The sequence below is a fragment of the Solenopsis invicta genome, chromosome 1, assembly GCF_016802725.1.
Source record: "Solenopsis invicta isolate M01_SB chromosome 1, UNIL_Sinv_3.0, whole genome shotgun sequence".
Lineage (NCBI taxonomy): Eukaryota > Metazoa > Arthropoda > Insecta > Hymenoptera > Formicidae > Solenopsis > Solenopsis invicta.
The window spans coordinates 4,567,477-4,590,949 of record NC_052664.1 but is presented as its reverse complement, the minus strand read 5'-3'; the positions used below and the strand labels follow the sequence as shown (position 1 = coordinate 4,590,949).

General features: G+C 27.4%; 1 protein-coding gene across 3 annotated transcripts in view; it reads left to right on the top strand.

The window, feature by feature from the left end:
- LOC105205392 (TOX high mobility group box family member 3) overlaps window positions 1-23,473 on the top strand; it is a 280,237-nt gene that overhangs the window by 210,711 nt on the left and 46,053 nt on the right. For 2 of the 3 annotated variants that reach the window (XM_026138290.2, XM_039454995.1), the window contains one exon: window positions 17,537-17,623. The exons of the other annotated variant lie outside the window; for it this stretch is intronic. In XM_026138290.2, coding sequence (XP_025994075.2) covers window positions 17,537-17,623 — 87 coding nt within the window. The remainder of the gene's footprint in view (window positions 1-17,536; window positions 17,624-23,473) is intronic. 3 annotated transcript variants of the gene reach the window in all.

The window sequence follows — 23,473 nt, the reverse complement described above, 5'->3', positions numbered from 1 at the left end:
ATACGCCTTGCTTTCAATTACATATACCAGTCGAAATGCGATTTATAATTAGCTGAAGGCATAACATTCCAGTAATTTTATATTTATCCTGCTCTTTTCTCATTTGTTTATGCATATGTCATTAGTTACAAACAATTATTTATCAACTATCGCATTTAAATTTTAAGTTTGTAATCCGCAAGTTATCTTTATTAAATATTTTTGAGTTTAGAAGTTATATAATGCAAGTTGGTCATTCAATATAGTGTATTGCAAACGTATATTACACTAGTTAAGGAAAAAATACTTTTTTTTAATTGTGTTTTGAATTACACAAGATGCTTTTATAGATTTTTGGATTCTAAAAATGATGCCGCAAGTCAATTTTCATCAGCGTTAGATTTCTGAAATAATTGAAATTTAATGTACACAAATGATTTTTTGCGATATTTGAAACTTTTTCATAAAAAAATTAATGTTATTTTGGAAAATTCTGATTAGAAGTTATAAATATATTGTTTATTTCTCATAAGATGCATTTTTTAATTTTGATGTTTTATTTTTTTATGATAGGATTTAAATATAGAGTTTTACTAGAATAGCAAATTTTTTACTTCTGACAATTACGTCATATAATTTGAAGTTATAAATATACATACATGATGTAATTTATTGTACTAGAATGTGCACACACACACACACACGCGCGCGCGCGCGCACGCACGCACGCACGCACGCACGCACGCACGCGCGCACCACGCGCGCACGCACGCACGCACGCACGCACGCACGCACGCACGCACGCACGCACGCACGCACGCACGCACGCACGCACGCACGCACGCACGCACGCACGCACGCACGCACGCACGCGCACGCGCGCACGTACACACACATATTTATATATTTAATTTATATATTTATAACATTGTACAATATAATCGTAAAATTTTTATATATGCACATATATATTTACCGAAATCTGTCACAATAAATTATACTTTATGTGAATCAATGGCTATAAATTATAAGTATATATAATTTTTTCACGATAGGTAAAAAGTGACTCTACTATCTTAGCAAAATTCTTTCTAAGAGTATTTAAATTTTTTACAACATGGCTAAAAGAAATTGAAAAAAATGCATTTTATAAAGGATGATTACATTCCTGACTTTTGATTAGAATTGTAAGATAATGTTAACATTAAAAAAAAAAAAAATTTTAAATAGTAAGAAGGCCATTTTTGCACGTTAAATCTCAATTATTTCGGAGACTTGTAGTAAAGTTTAGTAAAGTTTAACTTATAGCATTGTTTTCAGTATCCAAAATTTCACAAGAAAGAAATACCTTGTCTGGTTCAAAATAATAGTTGGTTGTAAATTAATGTTATTATTCAAATGATAATAGAGTTATCAGAATATTATTTTTGAGTTTTGATAGATTACCATGTATATTATGATTTTTTCCACGATAATAGTGCATAATTAATTAAACAAAGACAATTTGCGTCAAGTAGGTTAATTCAAGTATTTGAGTACATAAAATGTAGATTGTATATCGATTGATACCAACATCAAATTCATACATGAATGAGCTTACGTTTATTCGAGCTTTAAAACACGAAACATAACCTTTCTAAAAGAAATAAAAGTTTAAAATCTTAAAAGAACAATCTTCATGTTTTTCTAAAGTAAACTTTCTCGGAAAAAACTGCGAGAAAGAGAATAATGAAATAGTATATCGTTGTATCTATATCTAAGAATAATTTGTTTTATTTTTACACATATAACTAAAAATTATAATTGAGAAGTTACGTATTTGATTTGCGATTGTTGCACTGAATTTCAAAAAGTATGAGAGATGGATTTTAAAGATATGAAGATGAAGCGCGTTTCGTTAACGAAAATTTGCTTCGAAATGAATCGCTTACGTTAGAAACTGGTCTTGAATCTCACCATCTGGAACACGAGTGCTTCTCAACCACCTTTCCCCTCCTGCGGCATGCAGCATAACGATTTCGAGGTAAGCAATGGACAGGTGCGGATGTAGATCGAACTCTGCATCGAACATTTGACTGACCAATTACTACCTTGATTTTGTTATTGTCGTTGTGCTTCTCATTATCTAATTATCTAATTACACAAATATAAATATCATAAGTTATGTTATTACAAATATTTATTTTTTCACACGAGAATTATATTAGTCAAAAGAAAGTGGAAAAGCGATATTGTATTATAACGATAAATAAAAGAAAAAAGAAAATTCTTATATTAAATATGTATTTATTATAGAATAAATTTTTAACTCTTAATTGTAAATATCATTAATCGATGTGGAGTCTTCAATTCCTGTTTTTAAATATAAAAAAAGGAATAAAAATAATTTTTACTTTGTATGTGTACTTGTATTTTTATATTTTTCAACTTTTATTACATATAGATTCATGTTTTATTTATTTTTATAAAAGAAAGATATAATCAAAGTTATAAAATAAATGACATAATCCCAAAAATCTATCTATACAAAATTGAGAGTTAATATAATGATTGTTATTAATTATTTTTTGTTATGGATTATTTCATTGTAAGAGAAAACTGGATAATAGATTATCTCATTGTACATAATTTAAGATGTGTGACAAATTTAGTAATCGTTAAATAAATAAATAAATACACACACACACACACACACACACACACACACACATACAAATTATATATGTAGAGATTCTATATATGAATATATATAAAGGGAGGGATTTACGATAATGATCTTGCGCAAGTGTTCGAAATGAAACCAAACGAAACGCAGCTTATTGAGAGAGTTGAAAGAAGAGGGAAGAGAAATACGAAGAATACCTTTTCCCAACAAACGAGTAACAGCAGGCAGGCCGAGAGAAGTGCCTCCACAATGGAACCCCTTACATCTAAAACGGTTATACACGCAGGTAGAGCTTCGCTGTTGCCGGGCTGTAAAATGTCCATTGTGTTTCTCGCTATAAGAACATACTATGATTCGAAAATGCCTCTTACTTATGCGTTATTTTTAACGCGTGTTATCTCTACGGCAATTGCTGATAAACGTTTCGATAATTTTTTTTTATATTACACTTATGAAGAAACTTTTCTCGTAATTTCCTTATATTTCTTTCAGCTATTTCTTTATAAAGCATAATATGTATTTCAATGTTTGTTTACAAGCTGCAATATACGGTTGTCTCGCACTATTCGCTGCAACCGTTGCAACTTATTGTTAGTCTATTCATATGGCCAATTTATTAAAGTCGATGAGAGAATATTTTTTATTGATTTGTTTTTTTTTGTACACAATGATAATTGTGCGTGCGTATGTGTGTTAATTATGTTTGTCTTATTGCTTGCTACTTAAATCAATAACTGACTACGTCATGTACGTTTTATGCGCAATAAGACATTAAAAAAAGGAAAAGTTTTCATAATCATACGAATATGCGATGTTCATCAAATATTTTATTGCAACATACAATTATACATGCATTCAAACGAAACTTGACTTTTGATAGAATCATCTCGCTATGATACGTATTAGTTATTAATTAATAAGGGATAATTACTATTGCCTTTTACTCGAGGGGAAATTCACAGCCGGCATTGGTGTACAAAATTTCGGCAGTGGACTGCCGAAAAAAGTAGGCAGTGACCTATAATATTGACGGCATTGTCGTCAGTGGTTGGGGAGTGGTGAGCTCACTTCAGAGTCGGTTTTTCGATCATGGAGTTGAGCACAAAAATTTTGAATACTTCGGGAAAGCTTTAGAATTCTTGTGCAGGCATTGGCGTATGATAATGGGCACGCGGTAGTGTTCATAATTGCATGGCATTGCCTTAATTTTAATATAGGATTGACGGCATTGTAGGCATTGACTAACAATAAGCATTGTCGGCAGTGTACAAAAATGTCGGCAGTGTTTTACAGCAATGCCAAAAATCGGCATTGGTGTACAAAATTTTGGGTTGTGAATTCCCCCTCGCTTTTACTCCATAACATTTATCGCTTTTTGCAAGTAACAATTTCTTTTGTTTATCATTTTATTTCTTCTTTCATACATATAGCATCTAAAAGAAAGTTTTTTTTTTGCTGATTTCCTCTCTTGTTGATTGATAGAAATAAATAATATCGATATACCATGTATTTCTATATCTGACACGATAAAAAGTATGATAAAGACGAGTTAATGAGTAAGGAATTATAAAAACATTTATTTTTTGTAACAGCGCATTCCACTGAGAATAGATAAGAACTATAATAAATTTATAGCTTATCTACGATAGGAACTGTTTGTGGTAAATAATCAATGCTTATAAATTATTACCGCAATAAGAAACGTCAAAGTCTGTAAAGAGGATATTAACCTCGTTTTACCAGAGTCTCAGATAATGTATGCCTAGAACGACAAAGTTTAGTAAACTATTTATCGTGTCTTATATTATTGCCATATATTATCTATATGGTATGCATTATAAAAATGTTTTTGAATTGCAAAAGCTTTCTTATTTTGGTGAGATAATTTTTATTTACTAATCATTCTATTTTCTTAAATTAATAATTAATTAGAAAACTGTGTTATTTTTTTTGTTTAAAAATTGTTTGAAATTTTGCTAATATTGTATGTGCTAATCAAGATTTTTTAATAGCTTGAGCAAAGAATGTTTCTTTCCGAATTATCAATGAAAAAAATGATACAGAAAGATAAGTTGAAGGTCGTAACAAAATTCAATTTTTGACTACTTTTTCTTGTACTTACAACATATTCAGTGGATGAAATATGTTTCTTTATATTATTTAATTCTGTTTATTATTTTGTCGATTTACGTTAGAAGTACACTGTTGCATCAATATTATTCTACGTAAAAAATTTCTATTTAATCTGTCTTGTTTTTACGTATGGACGTGCGCGCGTACGTGTGTGGTGTGTGTGTGTGTGTGTGTGTGTGTGTGTATGATTATTTTTATTTAAATAAAAATATTGCATATTTTGGTACATTACACGTGAGAAAAAATTAACATTATGTAAAACTGAATTACATTGGTGAATGTACACCCAAGGACTTTGATTCTGTCCATGGGAAAATTTTCCAAACTGAGAAGTCACCACTTTCTACATACTCGCAGTTTATGATTAATGTAACAACTAGATTTTATTGGTAGTTACGTTAATCATAAACTGTAAGTATGTAGAAAGATAGCGACTTTTTAGTTTGGAAAATTTCCCCATGGACAGAATCAAAGTCCTTGGGTGTACAATGTCTTCCAATTTTTGTTCTGCGCCATTTCTATGTTTTATGTTCTATGTTGTATATGTATATATATTACGAGGAAAATTATTTCTTCTTTTAAATTGTTGGAATCCTACTCAATTTATGATTTGTACTAATTCAAAGGGTCTACGAGATTAAAATCGCTAAATTTTAAATAATCCTCTTATCGCTGAAGAAGGTACTTAGTGTTGATCACGGTAATATTATGCAGTGTAACTACTGTTGCGCGAGAGCTATCTTCGCAATCCCGAGTCATGATCTCATAATGACGCGACATTTCGCGCGAGTGTAAAACAGTTACTAACTCGTATTAATAACTTGTAGCTCACTGAGGAAAAAAATGGTTATAATTACTATAATTTAGAATCTGTGAAGTTGGCGCGACATTTTATTAATATAAAAAAGATAATTATAGTTTAGCACTTTTTATAGTTCTAAAAATAAAAAAGTTCATTTTTTTATATTAAAAATTTAAAAGATATGTAACTTTGCGAATCTATCACGATATTCTTTTAAAGAGAGAGAAGCAAGAATATATTATTACTTTTGGCAAAAATTCTAGTTAGTATTATTCTAGTTCTACCATTGATTGCAATTTAAAAATAAAATTCAAACAATTACTATTTTTTACACTTTAAATCTTAACACATGACATTTGAAGAATGTGTTATGTTGATGATTTACGTAGTTGTAACGATAGTTCTAGTAGAATTTTATACAGCTCTAAAATCATTTTTAAATTAGTTAATTTTGGCGTCTTATTTAAAAAAATTTTTAAATATCTAAAATCAGCACAAAATTGAAAAGAAAAGTTATATATATATATATATATATATATATATATATATGTATGTATATGTATATATAAATTAAATAGATTATATTATTTAAATAACCTACACAGATAGAAAAGTGTTTAATATTTGTAACTATAATTGCATGATAAAATAATTTTTGGCTAGGAGCTCCATTTTTATAATTATTGCTATAATGTTAAAAATAATAAACTTACACTCACATATGCATATATATGTGTGTGTGTGTGTGTGTGGGGGGGGGTGTGTTATTTTATTAATTTTTCTCTAAATCAAGATTTTATATAATAAGCCTTTATTCCAACCATACCTTTAATTATAGTGAATATAATTTTCTTTCTTTATAACATTTGCTTACTATTTACTTGATAAAAATATAAAATATGTAAAAGAATTAAAAATTAGGTTAAGGAAAAAATAATGGAATAATTATTTGCAAGTAATATGTATGACTACACTAATAGCATATTTAATTACACTTCTAACTACAAATATTTATTTAAAATTATATTAAAAATTTATACTTAATCATGGTCGAATTTAGTTTTTCTTCCATTATTAATAGACAAGCTCTCTGTATATTTGACCTTTATTAACTTTTAGAAAGATATTTTGTATCATTTATTTTTATTTTTTGGAAATTTTAAGATGCTGAAGAAGAGCAAGTGAATCCAGGACGTTCATCTTATGTTACTTTGATAGTACCAAATATTAATTGATTAATTAGATTAATTTTCATCATTATACTATTTCTCATTTTTGACTTATCTTTTATAATACGAGTTGCGATTGCATTGATTGACAAACTTCTTTTACTTAAAAGTTTATACATATTATACGTATTATAAAAATTGAAAAAATATGTTTGATTAATCATTTGATAGACATTTTGATAGAAAACAGAATTTATGGTTATTGTGAAAAAATATTTTGATATAGAATTAAGGTACATTTAGGTATGATAATACTCAATTTGGATCTAGTTAACATTTTTTGACTAAATTTATAAAAGCATACAATAATATGCGGCACTGTTAGATGTTGCAACGTTTTATTTCTCATAAGAAAAGAAATAGAATAGTAATATAAAAGATATATTATGAGATTTTTCATTAATGTTCTAATAAAGTAATTCTTATTACTCCTCAAAATTGGGAAAACGAAAGTAAATGAGATGTATTTAACAGTTTTTAGTTCTATATAAATAGTTATGAATTTGTCTAAATTATATTAGTATAGTTAATTTTTATAATAAAGCTTGTTATTTAAATCTTGTTTCATAATTGAACAAAATTTTTGTACTTACAATATTGAAATTGTATAAACTTAATAAATGAAACTACATACAAAAAAATAGAATATCATTATTAATGTGATTCAAATTAACGCATATGATATTTCGTTCTTTTAATTACATTTGTTGTCAATATTTTAGTATACAATTTACATGTAAATTTCGTTTAACTATAAGATAACCATAGTTGAATATCATAAGTTTAATAATTATACTGCATGTTTGAAACAGTTATAATTTAAATCCAAAATAATTATAAATTTATGTAGTATTATATAGTACTGAATTTGTCACAAAACAAAGTTGTAATAAAATTGGAATATTATTTCATCAAAAAAGTAAAACGTTTAAAGTGTTTTTAAAAGTTATTTAAAATTTTTCTATTTAAATTATATAAATCTCAAACATAATAACTTTTATACGTTTATTAAGCTCGTAACCAATGTAGCACAATCGAATAAAACATGAACAGAAATTATGACCTTTTTTTTATTGTTAATTTCTGTTGCTCTTCACGATTTTATTGCTTGAGCTGATATGATAAAAATAGTGACTGTGTCAATTTAAGTTTAAATTAGCAATCACCAGAAAAAAATTATATTAAATATAAAAAATATAAATATCAAACATATTTTTTTTGTTGTTAATTAGTTGCTTCATTGTCAAAATAATGTATCTGTTATTTATGTACTTATAGTAAAATTATGTATAAGCAAGAATATGTTAAAATATTTTATATCTTTTATATTTTATTTGTATTTTATGTTTAAATATTTATATTTATGTTATGTTTTAAAATTGTTTTATTATTTAAAAAATGCTTCATAAAACATGTATTTTTGTATATATATATATATATATATATGGATGTTTGATGTTCCATTTTATTTTTTTAGTGATGATAACAATAACATAAAGTGTTGTTAATCTTACGTAATCTGATTATATGGGATAGTAAAAAACAACTCAGGGGGGATGTACAATAAAATATATATAATACGCAATGATCCGAATAAGGATAAGTATCAAATCGATTTAAACGAAAGATTATTTTATGAAGAATACAATCATTTTGAAGTTTTATTGCCAATAATGCAGGTGCATAATGCAAACTTTTTTATATTTTTTATATTATATGCTCTTTTACGTAAATGGATTGCTTTTATTACTCTATGTACTGTTTTAAAATTCATATATATAAAATGTACGGTGTACTTATGTGTGAGCTCTGTATTAGAAGTAACGCGTTTTTTTTTATTTTTTTCTTTTTTATAGCAAACTTGTATACAAACTCAACTTTTTAAGTGACAGCAATTTAATAAACGAATGTTCAGTTACATATTAATTAGTAATGGCGCGCGTTGGACGTATAGCTTATTTTTATTGTATTTCTAAAAGGTTTTATACAATTTATATAATAAAAGAGAACATTTTTTAATTAATATTACTGAAACAACATTTATAACTGTTCAGAAATTGCGATATATTGCTATATCTCACCATAATGTTTTATTCTAAATTATAAACAATATAATATTACACAATTATACAAACCGTTATTGTTGAGCCTTCTAATATTAAAAAAGTAATTATTACATGCTCTAAAAACCAAGTATTTTTGATACAATATGTTATTATTATACATTTAATTTCAAATATGTTAGGTTGGTAGTGATTTTTTCTATCTCGTTTTTTTCTATGCTAAAATAAAAGAGTTGCTTTCCTTACTGCGCACCCCTCATGAAAAATGAACGAACTTCTTAATTATATTACTTATTCAAAATTTCATTGAACTTAGGCATACTAATTGACGGCGTTCTATAAGCAGTAGCATGTTTACGTTCAGAAAATCGACATTTTTATGCTCTAGTAATGCTCTACAATAATTCTCCAGTTATGCACAATAATGCTTCATAATGCTGTATAGTATATTTATACTTAGGTGAAAAAATGTTTATAATTGTATGATTAACAATAAAAGCCATTAAAAATTAAAAATTATTAAGGAGTAAAAGTATTAAAGAAAACAAAATAAATTAGTTAATAAAAAATATAACATTTCCTTATTATAATTTTCTTATAAGCAATAATTTATAAATAGTACCACAAGTTAGGATAGATTTATAAATTTTAGAAATATATTATAAAATATTGGATAAAAAGAAAATATTTTTTTAGGATACAAAGAAAATAAATAAATCTTTTTGTATAACAGTGAAACAAAAATCTATTTTTTCTATGCATACTATATAAAATAAAATTAGATCTTTAATACACTTAATAGGGTATAAGCGTTTTAATATTATTTTAAATGTCATTGTTTATGTAATTGTTTTACGTTTGCAGATACTGAAAGTATATTATAACAATAGTATATCTTTATACGTATGTTGTACTATATAAGTTAAAAGAGCTAGATTTTGTAATTTACTTTTATTGACTTATATTTTTTATTTATAATTAATAAATTTGATACATTGTTTTAATATAAAAGATCCATTTTCCATAAATTCTATTGAATCATAAAAATTAAGTTTTATTTTAATAATTGCTATATCATTACGTGGCCAAACGAAAGAATTCTGATTTTAAGAATTTTATTTTTACACATTATTATCATTCAACATGTAATATTAAATCGACTGATTAAATATAATTATCATCATCATAAGAAACAGCATATTTTTTTAATACTTTTGATACTTGAGATTAATTTTTTTTTTAATATTTATTTTTATTTTTTAAATTAGGATACATTTATATTTGCAGAATTTAAAAATTGAGGATATTTATTTTTCTTTTTGCGTGCAAATTGAATACAGCTTTTTTTTATCGAAGTCTTATCTCTGATAAATCTTTGTAATCTATCAGCACTAATTTCACATTTATATATTTGTCAAGTATTTAACATATATCATTATTTGTATTATTGATGTTTTAATTATTAATTTCATATTGTATATGCATTTAAATTCACCTTCTAGTTTTTGTAAAGGAACATCTATAAGGGGACCTTAAAAGAAACCAATTGCCGAAGAGAAACTATTGTACGATAATACATAATTTTTTAATTGTAACTTAATTTCGAATACGTTACGTAAGATTCATATGACTTTCACACTTTAGTATTCAATTTGATTTAATTATTGCACATTGCGTTTATAGTTTACATTGATGAGGACCGTTATTGAGAACGTGATTGATGCGTTTTAATGTGTAGATTTATCCTTTGAAATGTGAATATACATTTATAAATTATTTTGTATAGATCAAGCTGCTTGAAAAAATTTTTGCACGTTTAACTATTAAAATTTGTAGGATAAAACATTTTGAGCTTAAAAATTTGGCTATTATCTCTAAACAAAGTAATTAGTTTTATTAAATTGTGTTTTAATTTTATACAAAAATAACAAGCACATAAATTTTAAGAAGAATCGGTTTTAACATAGAATGTGTTTTGGTGTGTACGCATTTATCGTGGATGTTTAATTCTTTATTTTTATCTATATTTTAACATATCCAAAAGCGAAAGAAAACATTTAGTTATAAAAGGCCACAGCATTTAAAAAGGAATTGTTTATACCCACTTATATTTCTTTTCACTTCTTGACATATTTTTGAAAATTAAAATACACTATAGTTAGGAACTTTTTGAGATACAAACGAAATCAAAAAAGATCAAATGGGATTTTTCTCTTTCGAATTCCGTTAACTGGTTTGCGATGTCCAGAAAAATGGTCAAGTTATCTTTTTGATAAATTTCTGAAAACTAAAAAAAAAGTTTTAAATTCTTTAAGTTACTTACAAATAAAATTAAAAGATAAAATCAAAATATAAATGGGTATAAATAATTTTTTTTGAATGGTATTAGTAAAATTAAAATATTTTGTAGTCAGGACAATATACGCTGACATAATTTTTTAATCATTCTATGTTTTTTCTATTTTTTGAGAATAAAGTGAAATAGAGGACAAGTGAAATAGACACAAATAGATACTCACGAAGTACCTATTAATAAATATAATATAAATTTTTATTTTTATTAAGTCAGATAGCAAATTTATATTGATTGTATTAAAAAATTTCTATTTTAAGCGTATAATTTAAAATTTTTTTTAGTTAGAAAATTTTGTTATTAAATAAATTGTATTAAAATAGTAATAATTAAATCTCACCAGAATTGCTGAAGAAAATTATGCTGTAAAAATCTCATTTAAAACCTTTTAAAATGGACTATAAAGTTCAAAAATTGTTCTAAAAAAAAGAATACATATGCTCTTAAAAGATTTATATTCTATTGCAAAAATTTTCAAATGTTATCTAAGTTACATATTTATAAAATCGGAGCAGAATAAACCTAATAAAATTTGAATACATATTTATTGTTAATTCAATTAGTCTTAAGGCATAAAAAAATTATAATATTAAATAGAACAAGCACATACATATTTAATATATGTATATTAAGCAGGAAGTAATAAAATATGTTCTAATAAAATATGTATGAACTCATCAATACAAAAATAAATAACAATTAAAAAAGGAGAAATAGAGCGAGGAGCCCTTAATCACACATTAAACATTTAAACAAAAATAATTTTTTTATTTTTTTATTTTAAACAAATAACCTAGCCATGAAAATCAAATTGTCTTCTTGGACTGAGATTTAAACAGGTAAAAAATCCAGAAAGTTTCAGCCTGGGTAAAAATTCTGTTAGAAACGGAAAGAAGGTATATTCTCTTTCCAGAATTTGCTTTAGGACAAAATACGTCCGATAATCTGATACCGTTAAAAAAATTTTTAATTTGGCTCCAGAGAAGAAGTTTAATTTAGGTATTCTAGGTTTATTATTATATTAGCAAAAGATAATCATTAACCTAAATCACGAAACATTGTGAAATGTAAAAATGGCTCAAATATGTAAATATTGTGCTTATTTGAGTTTGAGTGAAATATTTAAAAATATTCACTTATATCGGTAAAATATGCTAAAATATGCACGTATGTGTGAAATATATAAAAGTATGTTGTAACATACAGGGTTCAAAATGCATAATTTCTTATAAAATTTATATCTAGTTTATTTCTGTATCAATCAAATAAAAAAATATGCCTTTTGCAGATAAGAATAATATTTACAAAATATTTGATCCATTTTTATATTTTACATTGTTTCCTGGTTTACATTTATGATTAATTTTTGCTAATATAATAATAAGAATACCTAAATTAAATTAAACTTTTTTGGATTCAAATTAAAAAAAATTTTTTTTATTGGTGTAAGATTATTAGACGTGTTTTGTCTAAAGAAAACTTTGGAAAGAGATATACGTTCTTTCAACACAATTTTTACTAGGGCTGGGACTGTTTGGATTGTTTACTTGAATTAAATTTCAGTTCGGAAAGACCTAGCGGTTTTTATTTTTATGGCTAGGTTATTTGCTTTATTGAAAGGATCTGTTACGTTGATCATTATTTGATCAATATTGGTTGGTCAAGTTATGAGAAATTTTTAAAGAAATAGTAAAATGGCTCGGAGAGACGCGGATGTTCTGATTAATGTATAATTTAAAACGTTTATTTCTTAGCTTTAAATTGATTGTTCTTAAAAACTATTATTTTGGATACAATTTTATTGCAAGAAAAAGTTACTTTTTTCATAGGAAGTTTTACTGTAAGTTTTTATATGCCCCATAATTCTAAAATAAGAAAAAAATCTGTAAAGTAAGATTATAAAAAGATCAATACTTTGCAAAGTATTTCGTATATTTCTGTATAAAAATACTTATATATATGATTTTATTTTATTTTATTTCTTGATTTACAAAAAGTTGTGTAAATTAATACAAAATTAAAAATACAAATCGATTTTCTAATGATCTATCCACAATAAAGTATACGGATACTATTAATTTTTAATAGAGAAATTTGTTAACAATAAAAGATTTTTTCGTTTGTGTTTATCATTTGTATACGCATATCGTATGCGTGTGATATATTTCTCATGACCGTTCAACACAGCGCGACATACGCGTTTTAAATGCTCTTGTACATTAATAAATTATTAATGTGGTATTATAATTAATACTATTTGGTAAATATAATAAAGGAGATGGTATAGCCTTAATATAATATTATGATTATCTTTGTTATTAGGTGATACTAGTGACTTGAAAAATATTTAAAAAATTTTGAAAAATAAATATTTTTTTAAAGATAATATTGACGTGAATGAATAGAGGTCATTTAATTGTGAAACTTATATAAAACATTTTTTGATACTTCAAATAGTTTTTGAAATATACGAAAAAGCTAAAAACCGCTTTACATATGAGGGGAGTTTTCATTTCTTAAAAAGTTTTATGGCCGCAATTGATATTTTCTAAATTCATTTATTTACATTACCTATATGTATACAAAGTTTCATTAAAATATCACAATTTGGCACTTTGTAAGGTCTTGTTAATTTAACATTTATCTTTATTTTTTTGTTTAGTTTTTTCTGGTATTTATATTTTTTATTATTATTTTGTTTAATTGTTCTGTGATGTCATATATAATTACGTTGTCAATTGTATGTCTTGGCATTTGAGAGAACACTTACCTAGAGCGCTCAATACACTGGAATCTCGTAATAGAGCGCGGTTTAAGGCTCTAAGTGACGTATGTATCTAGTAACGAGGTTATCCCCACTTTACTATCACATTCAGGACTGTAGCAGTATTGTTTTATCTACGCGTTATTTTACTTACATTTGAGCAAATTTTTAAAATAAAAAACTTATGATTATATAAGAATTAAATTATTTTTTATTTATATTATTTATATTATAAAAACACAATTTTTAGAGAATTTTGTTCAGAAATCAATTTTTTAATCAAATAAATTATTAAATTACAAAGAAATTATAAAGATGAACAAGAGATGTCATATGACTCGGTGTAAGAACAACGAGTTCGTAAGTAACAGTTTGTAAGTTTAAACTTACAAATCCCATATATACGGATTTTTCGTAATCTTTAGTGGAAGTCACTGAGAAATTTTCTAGGTAACGCATAAGAATTATTGATATTTCTACTCGTTTTTATTAGTACAAGGAATGAACAAAGAATTATATATATATATACACACACACACACACACGCGCACACACACACACACACACACACACACACACACACACACACACACACACACACACACACACAGGGTGATTATTAATGACTGTTTCCACGTTTTACCATAGGAGCATGATTTACCGACGGATACGTATTTCTAACATATTATTATATTAGACCTTACAAATGCGTGCTCCTATGGTAAAAAGTGGGAACAGTAATTAATAATCATCCTGTATATATATAATCTACATTATATGTAAAGGAGAAAAGGGTAACACGGCACTCATTTTTATTTTATTGAATAATTTTGTTAATTAATATTTTCTGTCGAAACTTGAACGATTATTTTCGTCAAAGTGTTGTTTGACAGATTCTAGACTCAAAGTAATGAGATATTTATTATTTAGGACGTAATTTATAAAAATCTAATGCACCGCATAATCGGTTGCAAAAAAAACGTAGTTGTAATATGGCAATTAATATGGCTATAAATTATTTATAAAAATAATTTTAAAAAATCATGTTGTTTTTACGAAGCTTTTGTCTCTGCACACGCTCTGTAAACGTCGTTTATTATGTTAAAACGTTGAAAGAAGATGTACATCACGATTTTGCACAATTTCTGTTTGTTTGATTTTTAAATCTGTACTGAGGAAGACCGTCATTAAAGGTCGAAACGTTTGCTTGACATTGAATTTATGCTGTGATTTATTTGCGTCTGACATCCTGCGTGGCTCTTGAGCTCATTATTTTCTATTTTTAATTTATTTATAAGAGCCTTAACTTTTGTTTATTTTGTGTTTTAAAAAAATTAGTTTAGTTTAAAAGTAAGACAGTATCTCGTTACAAAATTATACATTTTTAATTTTCCATTGTTTAGAATTTTTTTGATTTAAAATTTTCCTGTGTTTAGAAACTTTAGAAATACCATTAGAAATTTTGTTAGAAGTATTATTTTATCCCTGTTTAACATGAAACAATAAGCATAAAATGATGTCTTTAATGGTTTTAGACACCGCTCTCTAGAATGACAATCGATGTATTGAAGAAATATTTCGATAGAAAAATTTTGCTTAAAAAAGTCATATTAATGAAATTTCATGTTATTGTTTTAATTTTGTATAACTCGAAATGTGTATTACTTAATAAAAAGGTAAATAACAAAAAAACATTTAAGTGTATGTACATTCGTGTGATAATACACTCTAGTTTAAGAATAATGAGAAAGTTTGAGTAATTAAAGGTTAAAGGTGAACCTTGAAAAAGTTTAGAAGTGCTCAAAAGTAAAAATGTCTTATAACAATTTTCACTTATTATATATTGTCATATTAACATCACTAAAAAACGGCGGGCTACTAAATGAATAACTCCATAAGCAATTGTTAGAATACGTCACGTAATAACGGAGATAATAGGGATAACTATATTGTCGACAGTAGCCATTATACCCTCTTGTCCTCTATCGTATTACATTAGAATTTTCATGCATACATAGTATATGTAAATATGTTTTCAAAATATTGTCTTAAGTTTTTCTTTCTTGACTTTTATTCAATTTAAAAATCTTTATACGCTAAGAAATTTCTTTTTAATTTTCCAAAACATTGTAAGAAATAAACATAAACTACAACCGAGCTACAATTTCGCGCGAGACCTGTATGGACGTCCCTTTCTAGATTGCCAGGAGATGTATAAAAACATAAACAAATGATAAATATGGCTATGTGGTTGCGTCGCTATTTTTTCTTTACATGTGTCGAGTGCATAAAGAGGAAATTTTTAGCATTATTTCGAGATACTCTATTATAAAATTCCAATGCAAATTTCTCTCCTTCCCTTTCTTTTGATCGATTGGACAACAGAGAACTGACGCATATTAATCGACGATTTGCATATTGCAATTGTGTAGCATATTGTATTATAACGTATTTATGACGCAAAGGAAACTAACATTCAATAGAATTCGAATAACTAATGGAATTACTATATTGATTATTTTGTTCAGTACTTCTACTAAGTACTTGAATGTACTTTTTAAGAGACCGCATATATATGACACACAGCATTGAATTTCTCGAGGAACGAAGGTAGCTATGTCCATTGCATTGTTCCCGTTCCGTGGCCAGTGTATTCGGTGGAACGCGGTAACATCCTGCTAACGTCTGGCCGTTACTATGAAATGTCAAACATTGCCCATCGGCATAACTCACTTGCAACTATCTTGATTACGGATGTATGCTTTTCTGAAATTCCATCCCGCATTCTGATCATCGTATTGATGCCGTAGTCAATCGTTATTTCAATACAATATAATAACGATCTAGACGATATTAAAGATAAATAATGTATTAAATTTATTTTTAACAATTATATCTTTTTATATTTCTGTATTTTTAAACTCGGAACTTCAAACTTGTTTTTATCACTTTTTTTCTGCGCTACTTTACTTTTCCTTCATATTTGTTTTATGATTATGAATGAGAAAATAAGTGAAAGATGTATATTCTAATACACATTCTACTTTCACTTGTTAATAATATAACCATTGCGACGATATTTTTATCTTCTGTGCATGTGCCATTGAAATAAGAGTGAGGATTGACGAATTAAGAATAGAGTTAATTTTTAATTAAGAATCGGAAGGTTTATCACTACAATCACCATATTTTTAATTTCTTTCATGTATATTAAATTCATATGCATTTATATCTATTCGAAAAACACGCTATTGAAGTATCTAGAAATTTAGCTAGATATCGATTTGAAAATAATTTTCTTGGACTATTTTTCAGCATTATCACGCTAATGTGTCTTACATAATTACCAATTATTTTAATGGTTCAACGAAATTATTTTCAGATCTGTATCTAGCTAAGTTATTACATATACCAGCAAAACAGTTCTTTTCGTATATTGTCATTTTTGCCTAATGTTAAACAAAGTTTACAACATTTGTTATTCACACACAATTATCATTTAAACTACCTTTTAGTTGCTCAAGAAATCGTATTTCTACTTGTTACAGAGAAACGATAGCCTTGACTTGTCTTTGAACGTTCCACAGCATCATCAAACATCATACCATCACGACAATTACAATATGTCGGACCAAGTAAGTGAATCGCTAGCGATTATTTATCGACAGCGCTGCCATATACGCATGGCGATTTTACTTATAGCAAAATAGTTCACATATTTTTTATTTGCATATTTGTTTGTTACTTGTAATTATAGAATACCCTAATATTCGCGATTCAAAATACTATAACAAAAAGGTTTCGAAAAATTAACTAAAAAAATAGTTATTTGTAAAAGCTCTAGCCAAATAAGGAGGATCGCAATTCCCCCTCAATGGATTTATCTGAAATTTGACCCATCTTTTTATCATTAAAAAAAATCGAGTTTCTAAAATTTTCAAGTCCCGGGCTCTTTCGTCCATAATCTTAAAAAAATGTTTTTTAGTAAATAATTTTTTTTTCTGCGAGTTTTTAATGAATTGTTTTTAAATTTTAACTGATATTAGATATGATTCAGACACATAATAACAAATTTTAGTTTTCCATTTTGACAAAGGATGGGTCAAATTTCATACAAATCCATTGAGGGGAAATTTTGACCCTCCTTATCCGGCTAGAGCCTTTTGTATTTCAAACTTAAGTGATTTTTGAGATATAAATAGCTGGCTAATCATAAACTGCGTCATACAGTCAGCTATTTGTGAGTCGCATAATATTAGTGGCAGGTGATTGTTTAAATCTCTGATTTATTCAGCTCTTATTGTTAGACCTCGAAATCTACTATTAAAAAATTTTAATGAACTTAGAAATAGCTATTTTACTTAATTTTTTGAAAAATTGCTATAATATTTTGAGTTACAAATTTTAAAAAGTTTGTATTTTTATGTTATTTATTTATTTATTTATTTATACTATAGATGTGCACGTGTGTGTGTGTGTGTGTGTGTGTGTGTGTGTGTGTGTGTGCGTGTAGACGTATGTATCTGTATGTATGTAAAACATGTATATAGACATGTAAATTACGCGTAAACGATACACATAATGGAAACTGAGATAATGGAGATTGTGTCTTATATAAGCGAGAGAATCTTATATAAGAGAGAGAAACACGCCAATAAAGATAGAAAAAAAAGGTAGGGAATGGAACATAAATTTACGGCTAATTAACTAAATACATTGAATTTAATAGTAGAATTTAATCATGTACTTTATTGATTTAAAATAAATAGATTATTTTACATTGTTTCAATTAATATTTTTTCATTGCGCTTGAATTTTAGCTCTTAAAGGGTATAGCGGAATAAGAAGAGTGATTTTGGGCTCCGCGCGTAATCAATCGTTATATAGGGCCAAATTTTCACCTAGATAAAAGAAAATTTTGTGCCAAGTTTTATTTTAAAAGATTCCCACAATTTCGACATATCGCAAGAAATGTGATTTTTCATTAATATTTTTTTTCTCTGTTAAATCTAAATCTTTACAAAAAAATTCATGGTTATAAAGAATATCCATATACATAAACTCTAATTTTTTTGTCGTTCTGTGCTAAAAATTCTGTTTTTAGAAAAATCCAGAATTTTTAAAATCGCATTATCTTTTGATCTAAAATAGCGGCCATTTTTAAAAAAATTTAGTGGATGAGTCATATGATATATTCAAGATTTTTTCAGATTTTTGAATTTGGTGAACGTGTTTTTAAATTATTTTTCTGTCTTAAATACATCCGATTGACATGTATTACGTTGTTTTTAAATACCATTACCTCCGATTACACATCTGCAAACAGCAGTATAAAATTATAGACTTCACGTAATTTAAACTATGAGATTTCAATTTTTTTTAGTCAGAAAAATTAATTTAACTGATTTTAGCAGTTTTTTTCATTTTCTTTAAATGTATATTTTTTTCAATTTTTAATTTTATCAAGCACATAATACATATGACAAACTTATCTACTTATGATGCTGAAGTTATCCAACGGCCAGATCCGAAAAGCCAGGGGCGAATAGCGATGCGGGGCTCCAGATAATAAAATGTATTTTACGACGTGTTTCCATAGAAAATTTAATGAGAATAATGACACGTAATGATGAACGGAAAAAGATTTAGTTAAAAATATAGAAAATACAGGTAATAACATTACATTATAAAATGTATATATAATATGTATATAAACAAGAACGATAATATCATTCCCATACGCATGATGGTAGACTTTTAAAAGGAATTCTAAAATGTAGCTCAGAACATGATGACACCGAAATACTTTGAATTTTTCAGTACTATACACGCATAGTTTATTTAAAAATTATTAACAATTAACGGATCGTGCAAAAGTCTCACGCATGGTGATAGATTTTTAGAAAAAATTCTAAAATATAGTCTGGGGCATCTAGGCAGGAAACAGAAACAGTTTGAATTTTTCAGTATCGCGCACTTATTGTTTATTTAAAAAATTATTAACAATTAGCGGTCAGATGGTGCACAGGCCACACGCATGAAAAAAATGTATTTATGTATTAATGTACGTATGTTTAAACTTTTTTTTTACATTAATACTGCCGCTATTTATGTTATCCGATGTGCATCACGGGGAGGTTACACGGTGGGATTTGGCACATCATGTGTGTCTTTAACAGACATGATGTCCTTTGCGGACACAATGTTTCTTGTCCACATAATGTTTTTTATAAACACGATGTTTCCTATAGACATGATGTCTCTCATAGACTCAATAAGTCTTTCTTACATACATGGTGTTTCTTACAGACATGGTGTCTTTTATAGACAAAGTCTTTTGTTACATACTCTTTGACGTCTCTCATAGACGTGATGTTTTTTACAAACATAAAAAAATTACATAATTTAATTACATAACTTCAGTTATAACTTACATAACTTTTTTATTATAAATTATAGACTTTTATTTTTTTTTTTAACTCAAACACGTCATTATATGCATTTTATTATCTGGGGCCCCGCACCGCTATTCGCCTCTGGCTTTTCAGATCTGGCCGCTGGAAGTGGCCGCTAACTTCAACGTCATCATAAGCAAATAAGTTTGTTATATGTATTATGTGCTTGATAAAGTTAAAAATTCAAGGAAATATACATTTGAAGAAAATGAAAAAAACTGTTAAAATTACTTAAATTAATTTTTCTGACTAAAAAAAGTTGAAATCTTGTAGTTTAACGTGCTCTATAATTTGCTACTGTTTGCAGATGTGTAATTGAAGGTAATTATATTTAAAAACAGCGTAATATATGTCAATCGGATGTACTTAAGACCAAAAAATAATTTAAAAAATCGGTTTTTATTTTTTTTTGACACGTTCCACCAAATGGTTGAAAACGGATCCTAAGACTCAATAATAATTTTCTAGGTGAATTTATATATTGGGTTGTTACATAAGTTCTTTCGTTTTTTTTATATTTTTTACAATGAAACGTAAAACTTTTATTAATAAATGCACTGTCCATGCTTTTCTACCTCTCACAACATAAGATGTGGGTTGTCGTGGCCGTATTGGTTGTTACAGGGCGTTTTCTTCAATTTTGAACTCATTTTTCTTGAACTGAGCACTAAAATACAGCTGCAATCTTAGACTATATAAATATGGATCACTAAAGCTAACTTCACGCGTGTAGCCAAGATGTGCAGCGCCACCAGTACCCAAAATCTATGTATGTGCTACCTGAAGTTAGCTGTCATGCGTGCTAATGCGCATATGTCACTAAGCGTGTCAGCATGACAGTTTTTCTAACCTAAATAGTCATCAACTTTAACGAATAATATTTTGCTTTGCAGGACAAAGCGACATTTGTTTCTGTCAGATTCTTTCATTTCATGCAAAAATGCGTCGAATAAATATAAATAATATTTATACTTGTGTTACAAAATGATGTTGGATAGCGTTATTTGAACTTTGCGCGTTGTTAGGTACTGGGTATGTTGGAACATGTTGGTTCACAGCCGTGCTATAGTTTATGCAGACCATTAGCAGTTCATCTTTATATAGTTTAAATTCTCGTGTGTACAATGCTAGAAATTGGTCCGAGTTTTCAATCCGAGAAAAAGTTACTAAAAACTCGAATTGTAGGCAACTCGGATGAAAATCTCGAATAAAAATCTTGTACATACAGAAAAATGCAGGACGAGTCCCAGTTGCGCATAGACCCGATCGGACACCATCAATCACGTAATCTAATCTAACCCAACCAACGGAAATACTCTAGGCATCGGCCGCTATGATTGGTGGTGTTTAATTGGGTCTGTGCGTAACTGGGACACTCCCAAAATGCATCCTATTCTATACTAATTGCTAGATTCAATTCATAGTTTATATTTCCTTATAAATAATTGATGAATGTGACGTTGGACACTGGAAATTGTAATTTTTATAACCTTTATCACAATAAAGTATAAAAAGATATAAAGTTCAGTAGCTAACCTTACATATTTAACTATAACGCTATGTAGAATCATCAAAGTACAATTATTTCTATTGGAGAACTTAAATCTAGATCTCGGATCGATTTCTAGCATTGTGTGCACAAGTCTTAAGGCTACAACTCTATAGTACAATTATACAGTAAGCGTTAACAATGGACTCTCTTTCACCTAACTTTTTCTTTTCCGTTAGGTGCCAAAATGAGCGCGCCAAAATCTGAACACACTTATGTAACAACCAACCTATTATAACCCAAGTAGTTTTTTTAATTTTTTGACAAAACCCTCAAATGATACTATGTTTATAACAATCCAACTCATTTAGGGGTTCTTCTGAATTGCGCATTTGACGGACTTTAAAACGCAGCAAAAGAAATAGAAATATGTTTTTGGACCGATAGTGTAATAACACAATGATAATAAGAAAGCCTTCATCGGTCGTAGCTAGATCTTAATGCCTATATTTATTTATGTGATTTTATATACTTCTTCGAATTTATCCAGAATGTGCGCCGAATTGTTTTTCCGGTCGTAACACAGCATGTCGAATAAGAATTAGTAATATCACGATTTTTATTAAATTCCAACAATTCGGCGCACATTCTGATTGAATTCGAAGAAGTATATAAAATCAAATAAATATACGAATATATACACGAATAAATGTAGGCACTAAGATCTAGCTACGACCGATGAAGGCTTTCTTATTATCAAAAAAAGAAATGTAATAGGAGAGAGTGGGGTAAATCGGACCTAGTTTTTGTTCTCTGTAAAGCGCAAATAAAGTCCGATCGTAAAACTGAAGGTGCCATTGAAAAGATAATTTAATTTCTTTTATTTTTGCTTGAGATTATTTTGACGTATCTCTCATCTGTGTTGAACTATAAGGGAAAATGTAAAAATGCTTTTTCCGAAACCGGTAGTTCCAAATCGGACCGGTCCCCATCCCCTGGTCCAAATCGGACACTCTCATTTTTATCAATTTTTTAAATAGAATTTCAAAAGATTATAATCTATTTTTGTTTAGTATTGAATAAAATCGAGCAATTTGACAGTAAAAAATAAAAATTTCATAAAAAGAAAAACAAATTAGTAACAGTTTATATAGTTAGACGTTTCCTGGTCATGTTATGACATTGTTATTATACAATTGGAGTTGAAATCAATAAAATTCAATTATTCCGAGTCTGATGGCTCATAATATTTTACTAATTTAAAATTTCTAGAACCAGATTTGATCGGCCGATTATCAGTACTACGATCAGGTTGCAATTTTGACGTAAAAATCTGATTTGGACATAAGTCCTTTCGAACTTTGAAACAATTTTTACTATAAACCGTAAAAGAGATCACAAAATGATTGATATTTTTGAATTTTACACTCTTTAATTATCTTAAATCAATTATTTTTCAAATTTGTAACACCTTTTAAATAATGTTTTACAAGAATTTTCTTTTTTTTCTTTTAATTTTTGCACGATGGCTGAAAATACAT